The sequence below is a fragment of the Mustela putorius genome, unplaced genomic scaffold (genome assembly GCF_011764305.1).
Source record: "Mustela putorius furo isolate JIRA1106 unplaced genomic scaffold, ASM1176430v1.1 tig00003834_pilon_pilon_pilon, whole genome shotgun sequence".
Lineage (NCBI taxonomy): Eukaryota > Metazoa > Chordata > Mammalia > Carnivora > Mustelidae > Mustela > Mustela putorius.
Genome location: NW_025421987.1, coordinates 138210494 through 138221909, shown reverse-complemented (window position 1 = coordinate 138221909; position 11416 = coordinate 138210494). Strand labels below are relative to the sequence as shown.

At 43.2% G+C, this 11416-nt stretch overlaps 1 protein-coding gene across 1 annotated transcript; it reads right to left on the bottom strand.

The window, feature by feature from the left end:
- Nucleotides 1–515: 515 nt before the first annotated feature.
- On the bottom strand, nt 516–4269 carry RPL14 (ribosomal protein L14). The gene is made up of 6 exons (XM_004780248.3): nt 4130–4269; nt 3536–3637; nt 2894–2988; nt 1203–1302; nt 1055–1108; nt 516–845 (listed from the first exon to the last, which is right to left on the bottom strand). Exons 1-6 carry the CDS (start codon nt 4130–4132, stop codon nt 567–569), a joined length of 633 nt encoding a protein of 210 aa, XP_004780305.2. The 5' UTR covers nt 4133–4269; the 3' UTR covers nt 516–566.
- Nucleotides 4270–11416: the final 7147 nt, after the last annotated feature.

Genomic DNA, 11416 nt, shown 5'->3' with positions numbered 1-11416 from the left:
TGGTTCAGTGGGTTAAAGCCTCTGCCTTGGGCTCGGGTCATGATCCCAGGGTCCTGGGATTGAGCCCTGCATCAGGCTCCCTGCTCAGCAGGGAGCCCGCTTCCCCCCCTCTCTACTTGTGATCTGTTTGTCAAATAAATAAAATCTTAAAAAAAAAAATAATAGGGGATAATAACAGTAACTAATTACCATACCATAATATATTTTGTTTACTTGTCTTGGTTTCCTACAGTGTATTTTCTAAAAAAAATTAGAAAACTCTTAAGCATCAAAAGCTGCTGGAATGTATTTATAGGAAGTATATTTATAAAAGGAGAAAAACTCACTGGGAGCTCTAAATGATCCATTTCCCATGAGCACACTAGTTACGATTTTATGATGGCTTTATACTGACCCTGGACAGACTAGGGCTAAAGAACCAATTCTCTAACGATAACATTAACAATCCTAGCAATCTGCTCCATAATCCCGACCCTGGCCAAAGACTTTACGTCACAGATCAAGTGCACTCGCCAGCATGTCAAAAACAACCTTTATTACTTGTCTTTTAAAGGCTCTTATGGTTTCTATGCTTTCTTGCCAGATGCCTTTGGAGCAGGCGCTTTCTGGGCTGGAGCTTTCTGACCTTTCTGAGCCTTTGGAGGTGCTGCCTTCTGGCCTGCAGCTTTTGGGGCAGGAACCTTCTGGGCTGGAGCCTTCTTGCCCGCAGCAGCCATCTTTTTGGCTGGAACCTTCGCAGCAGCTGCTGCAGCTGCACCCTTAGTAGCCAGTGCTTTTTTAGGAGAAGCTTTCAGGAGAGCTGCTTTCTGTAGCTTCCGAACTTCAAGCTTGATTATTCTGTTCCTCTGAAAAATATCAATATATTAATTATGTATGCACACAAAAAACTATTTTGCTGTTCATCCTGTATGTTCAGAATGCACATGAAAGGAAACAAACTTTATGTCAAAAACCCCTATGAATTCAAGTGTAGTCTACCAAACTTGGGCAGACAGAATTCTCAGACAAATTTGGGGTAAGAATATAAAAATCTTGTAATAATTTAAAAACTTACCATTTTCTTTGCCTTCATGACTTTATAACGATCAAAATCAGTCATCTTAGCTTTCTGTTAAAAATAAAGTAAATAAATAATTGCTCATACCACCTATCACCCCTCCAAAAAAGAAAAGGTCACAATTCAAATGACCCAAAGCCATTACCCTTTCTCTGGCTTCAATCTTCTTGGCCCATCTCGTGGCTGCCCATTTTGTATTGATATCTGCCTTCTCCCAGGCTTGTCGGACATACTTCTGGCGGGCACTGGGAAAGAGCCAAGATCAGATTAAGGAATCAGCTTTGAAGCCACATAGATCCAAGGACAGCTTTGAGCCCCCTGAAAGCACAATTTATACCCCCTAAGTTAAAAAGCATCAGCAAACGATGCCAAAAACACCCTTCCCATTCATTATACTTCCAACTCTAGGTTGACAACATACACCACATATCTTGTGTTTTACTAACTTGAACGCTGTTCACTAAACCAGGAAGTCTCATAATCCCAAACAAGATTTTATTTATTTGAAAGAGTAAGAGAACACAGAGGGAGAAACAGAGTTCAACACGGGGCTCGATCCCAGGACCCTGAGATCTCGACCTGAACCGAAGGCAGACACTTAACTGAATGAGCCACCCAGGTGCCCCTGATTTTTAAAATAAGCTCTAGGTCCAAATATGGGGCTTGAACTCACAACTCCCCAAGATCAAGAGTTACATGCTCTATTGCCTGTGGCAGCCAGGAGCTCCTCAAATATACCCTTTTAAAAAAAAAAAAAATTTTTTTTTTAATTTATTTGACAGACAGAGATCACAAATAGGCAGAGAGGCAGGCAGAGAGAGAGAGGAAGGAAAGCAGGATCCTTGCTGAGCAGAGCCCGATGTGGGGCTCGATCCCAGGACCCTGGGATCATGACCTGAGCCGAAAGCAGAGGCTTTAACCCACTGAGCCACTCAGGCGCCCCTCGAATACACCATTTTAATAAAAAATGCAAACCAGCTCATTTTCTCTATTTAAAAATCATCTCTGATCTTGTATATAACATCACTCTACTGCACTGGATATACAGGAAGCAATTTCCTTTACATAAAGGATGATGTAATACTAATCCTCATGCCTGCTGTACAATGCTAAAAAAGATGTGGTCAAACACCACATCTAATTATAACCATTTTGAAGTTCCTTTCAAATTTCAAGTATCAAAACCCTGCACGTTTAAAAAATAAACCACCAGTACACATACCAACACGTTCTACTGTGACTGCCACTGTAGCTCAAACAGCCCAAGAGTAACCACCACAGCGTTTTAACTTCCATAATTCACATCACATCAAGAAAGAATCACTACTGATTTCCTCAATTCCCCATAAGGAACTGGGAATAGAATTTCCTTAGGAGCTGTCAAAACTAGACAACATAAGTCAAATACTTAATAACTGCCACACACTAGAAACTCAACTGATGAAAGCTAATATTGTGAGAGAAAATAATTAGTATTTTTGTTCTGAAGCTAAAGAGGACTAAAAGTATGTTTGGGAGACCAGAATTCCTTAGGGAAGTCTTTGTTGTGTAAATCCTGAAATACTGCGGGGGGGGGGAAAAAGGACGGCAAATCTGGATAAAGATGAAGCCAGAGAACTGGCAGGGTGGAAGATAATCACAGAACATTTAAAAAGTAAACAATGGCCCCCCATTTCTATACTGAAAATCCCTCTTCTGAATTGCTCTTCCTCTTCAACGCTGCATACTCCCTTCTCAAGAAACAAACAAGAGAGCAAAAACAGTTTGAATTAAACTAAGCAGATTTTTGCTAAGCAAGAAAAGCTGGGAGAGGGGCATTGGTTGGTGGATAGTTACCTGTGAGGGAATTTGAGGATGAAGTCAGTGAGCTGCATGCACTTGAAAGGCATAGCCTGTCTCCTCACCTGAGTGCAAGGTCCGTCAACCAAAGCCTAGAACAAGTAAGATAAAAAAATTTCAGTGCAGAACAAAGCAGCAACTCAAGCACATTGTCTGTGTATTTATCCTTCCAGAATCACCAAATCTCGGCTACTTAAATGCTTTAAAGAAAGATGAAACTATTATTAGTAGTGTACCCTATAACCTAACTACATGGACCTTACTGGGCAATTTCTAAGTCTTTAATTCTTATGTTTCCAACAATAGCACACAAGGGCACTGAGAGCTATATGCCTGGCTTTATTCGGAACTCAGTTCCCGTGTATGAACGCCTTTGAAGTCCCCCAATGTTTCAACCCATAATTAGTAAAAGGTCTGGTTAGGTTAAGTGGCAAAGTTAATACTCAAACTCAGTGATACTGGCCAGCTCGAGCCTGTGCTTGAAATCCCCATTTTGCACAGCCTGTCTCCTCTATGGTAAAAAATACCCTACTACCCTTAACAGTCCTACTTTAGAGGGCCGCTGGGAAAAGTACCATTACCATCTATGCTGCTTATCAGTCATTAGCATGTGAAATCGACACTTTTCCTTACACTTACCCTGTTCTGGTCAATAACATCTACAATTGCGACCAGCTTCCCGGCATGAGGCCCAAAGGAGACGTAGGCCACCCGGCCAACCTCCACGAAACGCCTGAACACCTAAAATCGAGAAGAAGGGATAAAGTGAGACTTCTAAAGTTTTGCAGGCAGTGTAACTATGTATAGCGAGAAAGAACGTAGGGAGTACACGCCCAAGTGCCAAGGGACGACCTGATAGATGGGCAAAATACGCAGAGCCAGCAGCGGCAAAAGCCGCGTTCCCGCTAGCCTTCAGGCATATGGAGCCTCCAAAGACCCAGTCTGATTGGGCCCCGGTACACCCCGGGTGTCTCCAGCTTTCCAGCTCTGGCGGTCACGGCGCGCTCCCGAGGCCCAAGGCGTGCCGGGCCTGCATGGCCTGCATGGCCCTCCACGCGCTCGCCCGCCGCAAGCCCGGAGAGCTCCTAAACTCCGTGCTCCACCCGCCCAGGGACCCTCACCCGCACGCTACCTAAGACCCGATGGGGGTCGTTCCAAGCTTTCGTTCCCCCTACCAGGCGGAAGTGGAGCAGCATGGCCTCCAGACCAGGAGCCCCAAACAGCAATACTCACCATGTTGGCGGCGTTGGGCGAGAAGGGAGAAGGCCCGCTCGATCGTGCGCATGTGTAGCAGGGCGCCCCGCCCCTTCAAGTAACGAGCTGCCGACGTGGGCACCTATTGGTTGGGGTCATACGTGCATACGCACACGCATGCTCACTGGGAAAACAGGGCGGGAGTGTGTGTCGGAAGTTTTTTTGTCTGCCCTTTTCTAAAGGCTAGTAGTGAGAGTAGCTTCTGTGATACGCCGGGTATAGCGGGAGGCCGGTTATCTTTTACGACTTTAGGGTGAGGAGGAGCACACCTTTCATTGTAACTCTGTCCACATTCCATTTTTCTTTTAACATTCTTCCATTTTTCCTTCCGTTACTAAGTATTTTCAGAATCTTGTCTAAATGTTATTCATGGCTTAGTATTACATTTTTTTCCTCTAAGTGATCCTGCAATTCTGTTAACATTTTATTTTAAAGTAATTCAGACTTACAGAAAAGTTGCAAAACTAGTACAAATAATTGCCTTAAATGCTTTTCTTAGATTCCCCAAATACTAACACTATTTACTTTTTTATTGAGAGAGAGAGACGCAGAGGGAATTTATTTATTGAGAGAGAGAGGCAGAGGGAGAAAGAATCTTAAACAGGCTCCACACCCAGTGCAGAGCCTGACATGGGGCTTGATCGTATGATCCTGAAATCATGACCTGAGCTGAAATCAAGAGTCGGATGCTTAATTGACTAAGCTGCCAAGGCACCTCTCCCCAAACGTTAACATTTTATGTTTGCTTTATTGTTCTATCATTTTTTTCTGAATCATTTGAGAAGATTCCTTTATCTCTAAATAGCACTTGTGTGCTATTTCCTAAAAGTGGACATTATCTTACATAATCAGTACAAAGATCAAAATTAGGAAAATTATACTAACATAATTTATCATTTATGCTGTAGTTTTATTCAGATGTTATCAGTTGTCCCACCTACATCCTTTTGTGCAAATAAAAATTTTGTTTCCTGGTTCATAATCTAATAGAGGATTATAAATTGGAAGCTTCATATCTAGTCTTAAAATCTATAATAGTTCCTACATCTTTGTCTTTCATAATACTGACATTTTAAAATACAGGCTAATTGGTTTGTAGACTTTCTCTCAACATTGACTTGTTTCCCCCATGATCAGATTCAGATTATGCATTTTTGGTAGAAATGCTATGCCCTTGATACAAAACATAAGAATACATACATAGGATATCTCATTGCTTAAATATATAGTGTTACCTTTCATTGCTGGATTAAGGCGATCATTGTACTGGCAATCCCCAAATGTCTTTCAGTCCTTTCCTCTAAGCTCTATGCCAGTATTTTCCAAGACTGTTCTACCAGCAGCCTCCTAAATGACCTGCTTTCTCTATTGCCTCCTTTAATCCATTCTCTGCTCATCAAACAGAGGGATCTTTTATTTTATTTTTAAAGATTTTATTTATTTATTTGACAGAGATCACAAGTAGGCAGGGAAGCAGGCAGAGAGAGAGAGAGAGAGGAGGAAGCAGGCTCCCCGCTGAGCAGAGAGACCGATTTGGGGTTCCATCCCAGGACCCTGGGATCATGACCTGAGCCAAAGGCAGAGGCTTTAACCCCACTGAGCAAACCAGGCGCCCCCAGAGGGATCTTTTAAAAAGAATGTCAGATAACACCTCTTCGTTGTTAAGTCACATTGTTAAGTAACATCACTTCATTGGTTTTCTACAGTATTTAAAATAAAATTTAGGGGCCCCTGGGTGGCTCAGTTATTAAGCCTTCAGCTCAAGTCAAGATCCTGAGGTCCTGAGATCCAGCCTGCTCCCTGCTAGGCAAGCAAGTCTGTTTCTCCCTCTCATTCTGCCCCTCCCCCAACTTGCACTCATATGCTCTGTCTCTCAAATAAATAAAATCTTAAAAAATAACAATAATAAAATCTAAATTTCTTACTGTAGCCTACAAGGCCCTGCATCATATGCTCCTATATTCAAACACACCTGTGCCATTCCTCCTTTCCCATCCTTATTGTGCCTCAGCTACACTGGTCTTAAACAGGCCAAGTTCTCTCCTGATCTGAGTTTTTCACATGGTAACTCCTCCTGCCAGAAATATTCTCCCCTTTGTTCATACTCATTGCATAGCAGTGCCAACCATCTCTTCTATTTTTTTTTCCAGATATCTCTTCTGAGAGACTTAACCTAGCACATTAAAAAATAGATTAGTCCCCTTCCTCCCTTAATTTTTTTTTAAGATTTTTAATTTATTTCACAGAAAGAGAGAGATCATAAGTAGGCAGAGAGGCAGGTAGAGAGGGGGAAGCAGGCTCCCCGCTGAGCAGAGAGTTGGACCCTGGGATCAGACCTAAGCCGAAGGCAGAGGCTTTAACCCACTGAGCCACCCAGGCGTCCCCCTTTCCTCCTTTTCTAGCTCAACTTTATTTCCTCAGTGCTATCATCACAATTGCTGTTGTTTGACTTATTTTTTTGTCCACAGAGATTGTAGTTCTGTACCAGTTGTATTGTTTTTGCACCACACCCAGTGCTCCATGCAATCTGTGCCCTCTCTAATACCCAACACCTGGTTCCCCCAACCTCCCACCCCCCCACCCCTTCAAAACCCTCAGATTGTTTATCAGAGTCCATGGTCTCTCATGGTTCACCTCCCCTTCCAATTTCCCTCAACTCCCTTCTTTAAAAAGGAAAAAAAAAAAAAAAAAAAAAAAAAAAGAACAATTCAGATGAATTTACACATAACACTGAGTGAAATAAGCCAGATATAAAGAGTATATGCTGTATGACTTAATTATATAAAATCCCAAACTGGCAATCTGATTGTTAGAAGTAATGATCATGTTAGGGGCTCCTAGGTGGCTCAGTGGGTAAAGCCTCTGCCTTCAGATCAGGTCATGATCTCAGGATCCTGGGATTGAGCCCTGAATCATGCTGTCTGTTCAGCAGGGAGCCTGCTTCGCCCTCTCTCTCTGCCTGCCTCTCTGCCTACTTGTGATCTCTTTCTCTGTCAAATAAACAAAATCTTTTTTCTTTTTTTTTTTTTTTAAGTAATGATCATGTTTAATCTTGGTGAGGGCAGCTGTTTCTGGGGAGTAAGAGGCTTCTGAGCTGTTGGTGATGTATTCACATCTAGGTGCTGGTTACACCAGTGTGTTCAGCTTGTGAGAATTCAAATCTTCATTCTTAGATTTCTGTATTTCTTTTCACCAAATGTATGTTTCCTAGCTCTACAACCAGAGAATCTGATTTGCAGGTCTAGGGAGAGCCAAGAAACTGCACTTGTAAAACAAGCTCCCCAATCTGTTCACTGAAACACACTTGAAGAAACACCTTGGGATTCTCCAGTTACAGAATTATTTTTCTAAATTTCACTATCTGATTATGTCAACCCTGTTTAAAGTCCTCCAAATGTTCATTTTTATCCCCTCTTCCACAGGATAAAGTCCAAACTCCCTAGCCTGGCATTCAAGGCTCCCCCAAATCTCACCTCAACACCTTCCTAGTTTTCCCCCGGTGGCAATCCTGCGTCCCTCACCCCTAATCCCGTTATAGCTGTAAGTCTCGCGGCTACTCATGCAGTTGTGTCTCCTCTTCCTAGACTTTGATCCCCACGCTCCCTGAAGAACACCACCACGCCCATTAAGAAGCATCTAATGATTCCTCCCCAAGCAACTCCAAGACGGTTTTCAGGTTTCTTCGAAGCTCCATTAGAATGGGTAGGTAAGTCCAATGAAGCCTTATGTACCTCCGGAGGTCGCGGGCGTTCAGGAACGAGAAAGAAAATCATTAACAACTACAGATTTCACAAACCAGACCAACCGGACCGAGCGCACAACTCAGGCTGGCTGGGTACGCCTCTTCCGGGACACCCAAAGGGCTCGTCCAATCACCAGGAGGAAGGGCAACTCCTGGACACGCCAGGATCCAAGATGGCGTCATGGACACGCTCACCAGTTTATTCGGCGCCTCCCTGCGGAGCCACGCCCCCCGCCGTTCGCGGTCCCTGCTCGTCTAGTTACGTAGAGGAAGGGGGAGCCGAGGTCTTTGCCTGCTAAACGTGGCAGCCTCCGGGCGGTCTTAGGCTGGCATCCTTCGCTGGTCGTTCGCGTGTTCTATCTTGGAAGCTATGACTGTCTGAAGCTGCGCCCCTTGCCCTTACTTGTCGCAAGAGATGGATGTGCGGGGCAAGGCGGGCGCCCGGCTTTGGGTTTCTGCCATGGAGCACGGAGCAGAGGAGTAAAGCTGGTCTCGGATCCCAGCTCAGGGACGCGGAGGACGGCAGCAACACGCCCACTTACTCTTAGAATCCCTGCGGGTGTCAGCTTGTCCAAAGCTGTTCGCCCGTAACCAGATGGGTCCCGGAATAGCTGTTTCAGCTTCGGCCGAGTAGATTTGTCTCGTTTGTTTCTTTCAGTCACAGAGGATGGAAGCGTCAGTTTAGCAGACAAAATGTTTGTCCAATGCCCGAAAGAGAAATCTAGGCCTGTTCAAGAAGTGAACCGAAAGCTACCTAGACCTCTGACCTATTTCTTGTTCCTGTAACCTTTCCGAGATGTGAACACATCCCAGTTATGACCAAAATGTCATGGTATTCATATGTATGCCTACCTGGCATGATATATTTGGGAGTGAAAACAAGTGCATGTTACATCTACTTTCAAAATTTTCATCTTAGGAGCCGCAGAGCTGAGCAAGACAGTGTCTCCGCCGAATCAACCTAAAACCATCGGGGGAAAAAATCTGTAGTCCAGCAAAATCATGTAGGTTGATTCACTCTGATGAGGGAGACTGCACACCAGAGACACCATAGGGCATTTAACCAACGGAAGGAAAAGACTGAGTTACAGAATTGTGGGCAGGTGTAAAGTTTGGATGAAACTTAAATGAAACACAGTTTTGATAGGCTCAATGCAAAGCAGGACTGTGTAAAGGGGTCAGCATCACTCCTAGATAGTAAAAAGACCCATGGTCCTCTTTCTTTGAGAATTTTGTGTAGAAACCCCTTTTCTGAATCTTTGTATCTGAGTGGTAAATTGAAATTATTTCATTCTTGGGGGCCTGGTAGCTCAGTCAGTTAAGCCTGCCTTCTGCTAAGATCATGATCTCAGGGTCCTGGGGTGGAGCCCTGCATCTGGCTCCCTGCTCAGCGCAGTCTGTTTCTCCCACTCCCTCTGCCCCACCTTCTCAAATAAATAAAATCTTAAAAAATGAAAGTTTCATTCTTACTGATAAAACTTCAAACACCAGAGTTTCTGAGAGTCCTTGATTCTTGAGAATAAAGTTTCTAGGTGAGTAAGAAAGCAGTAGTGCTCAAAAAAGAAGGCTATTATAATACTTTATAGCTGTAGTATTTCTTGGCAGACATATTGTTTCTTTTTAACTTTATAACTATTTTTAATTGTATCTCTTTTTTTTTTCTGCCTGAAGGAAGAGCCATGCAGTTAGATTTTACTTTCTCAGTCAGAACTAATTTTTATGTCACATAAATGCTGATTATACATATAGAATGAAAGAACTCTGAATGGTTTATCAATGAGGAAGTTTTTTTGTTTTTAATTATTTTTACTAACACATAATATATTATTTGCCCCAGGGATACGGGTCTGTGAATCATTAGGCTTATACATTTCACAGCACTCACCATAGCACATACCCTCCCCAATGTCCATAACCCAACCACCCTATCCCTTACTCTCCACCCCCCAACAACCCTCAGTTTGTTTTGTGAGATTAAGAGTCTCTTATGGTTTGTCTCCCTCCCGATCCCATCTTGTTTCATTTTTTTCCTTTCCTACCCACCATAACCCCCTGCCCTGCCTCTCAAATTCCTCATATCAGAGAGATCATATGACAGTTGTCTTTTCTCTGATTGACTTATTTTGCTCAGCATAATACCATCTAGTCCCATTCACATCATTGCAAATAGCAAGATTTCATTTCTTTTTTGAGGCTGTATAGTATTCCATTGTGTGTGTGTGTGTGTGTGTGTGTGTGTGTGTTTTACCACATCTTCTTTATCCATTCATCTATTGATGGACATCTAGGTTCTTTCCATAGTTTGGCTATTGTGGACATTGCTGCTATAAACATTCGGGTGCACATGCCCCCTTCGGATCACTACATTTGTATCTTTAGGGTAAATACCCAGTAGTGTGATTGCAGGGTCATAGGATAGCTCTATTTCCAACTTTTGGAGGAAACTCCATGCTGTTTTCCAGAGTGGCTGTGTCAGTATGCATTCCCACCAACAGTGTAGGAGGGATATGGGGAAGTTTTTGATCTTTCATGTTGTAAAGCAGGAGGTAAAGTCATGAACCACAGGTGATGACATTCTGGGATGAGAAAGTTGCCCATAATAAGGAAGACATTAGCCTATTAAATCACTAGGGACCTGAGTAAGAGCAAATGAAGGGTTTTTTAACAACCCATTGGTTGCTCACTTCCAGCTTCCCTTTCCCAAAGAGGTGATGGACTCTGGAATGGGTCAGGACTCATGGGATATAGCACCCAGCTCCTTCAGCTGTACAAGTTTGTCCAGTACTCCAAATCCCTGGATCGGGTATTTTGTGGTCTGATTTTTGTGCCTAGCAACCGAAGAGGTAGTCTTGGGTTCTGTGCTTTTGAAAGACTGGTCCTGTGTCAAAAAAATACTTGGGAAATATAGCACATCTAAAGAACATGGTAAGGCCACAGCAAAGATGAAGGCTTCTGTTGCCTTTGAGTATAAGCAGTTGACAGAATGAAATCATCGTGCCTCAAAAAAGATCATTAAATTCAGATTCTCTGTGGAGGACAGAAGATTCCATTGCATGGAAAGCTCACTAACACCAAGATTATATATACATAATCACATTATATTACAGAACTGAACCCACTGTTAAAGTGTTAGCTGTGTATGCTGGAAACAGCTGAACAATTGTAAAATGAACCGCTCAAGCTAATAGGGCCCTAAATCCAGAACAAGCTCCAGGAACAGGTAAAAGCTGATACATTCTTTAGTGTAATCATAGATGGGAGCACTGGTATCTCTCCCAAAGGAAGTCTCCCCCTCGTTATGTGTTTTCACCAGAGTACAGAAGGTAAGGCAGAACCTTGGTAAGATCTGATTGATTTTGTAGAGGCTATTGACATGACTGAGAATCTCTTCCAGAGAATAGCAATCTGGGGTTTACCAGAGGGGGATTTCATTTACTCACCAATGACCAGCTGTCAAGGATCTGTGACAGCTTTCCCGAGGTCTCGTTCTTGAGCTCTAAGATGTGGGAGATGGTTTCAGCTAT

Coding starts and splice junctions, on each gene's coding strand:
- RPL14 (XM_004780248.3), bottom strand. Junction 2,989..3,535: donor ATGTTATTGACCAGAACAGG/GTAAGTGTAAGG, acceptor TACTTGTTCTAG/GCTTTGGTTGACGGACCTTG. Junction 1,109..1,202: donor AGATTGAAGCCAGAGAAAGG/GTAATGGCTTTG, acceptor TATTTTTAACAG/AAAGCTAAGATGACTGATTT.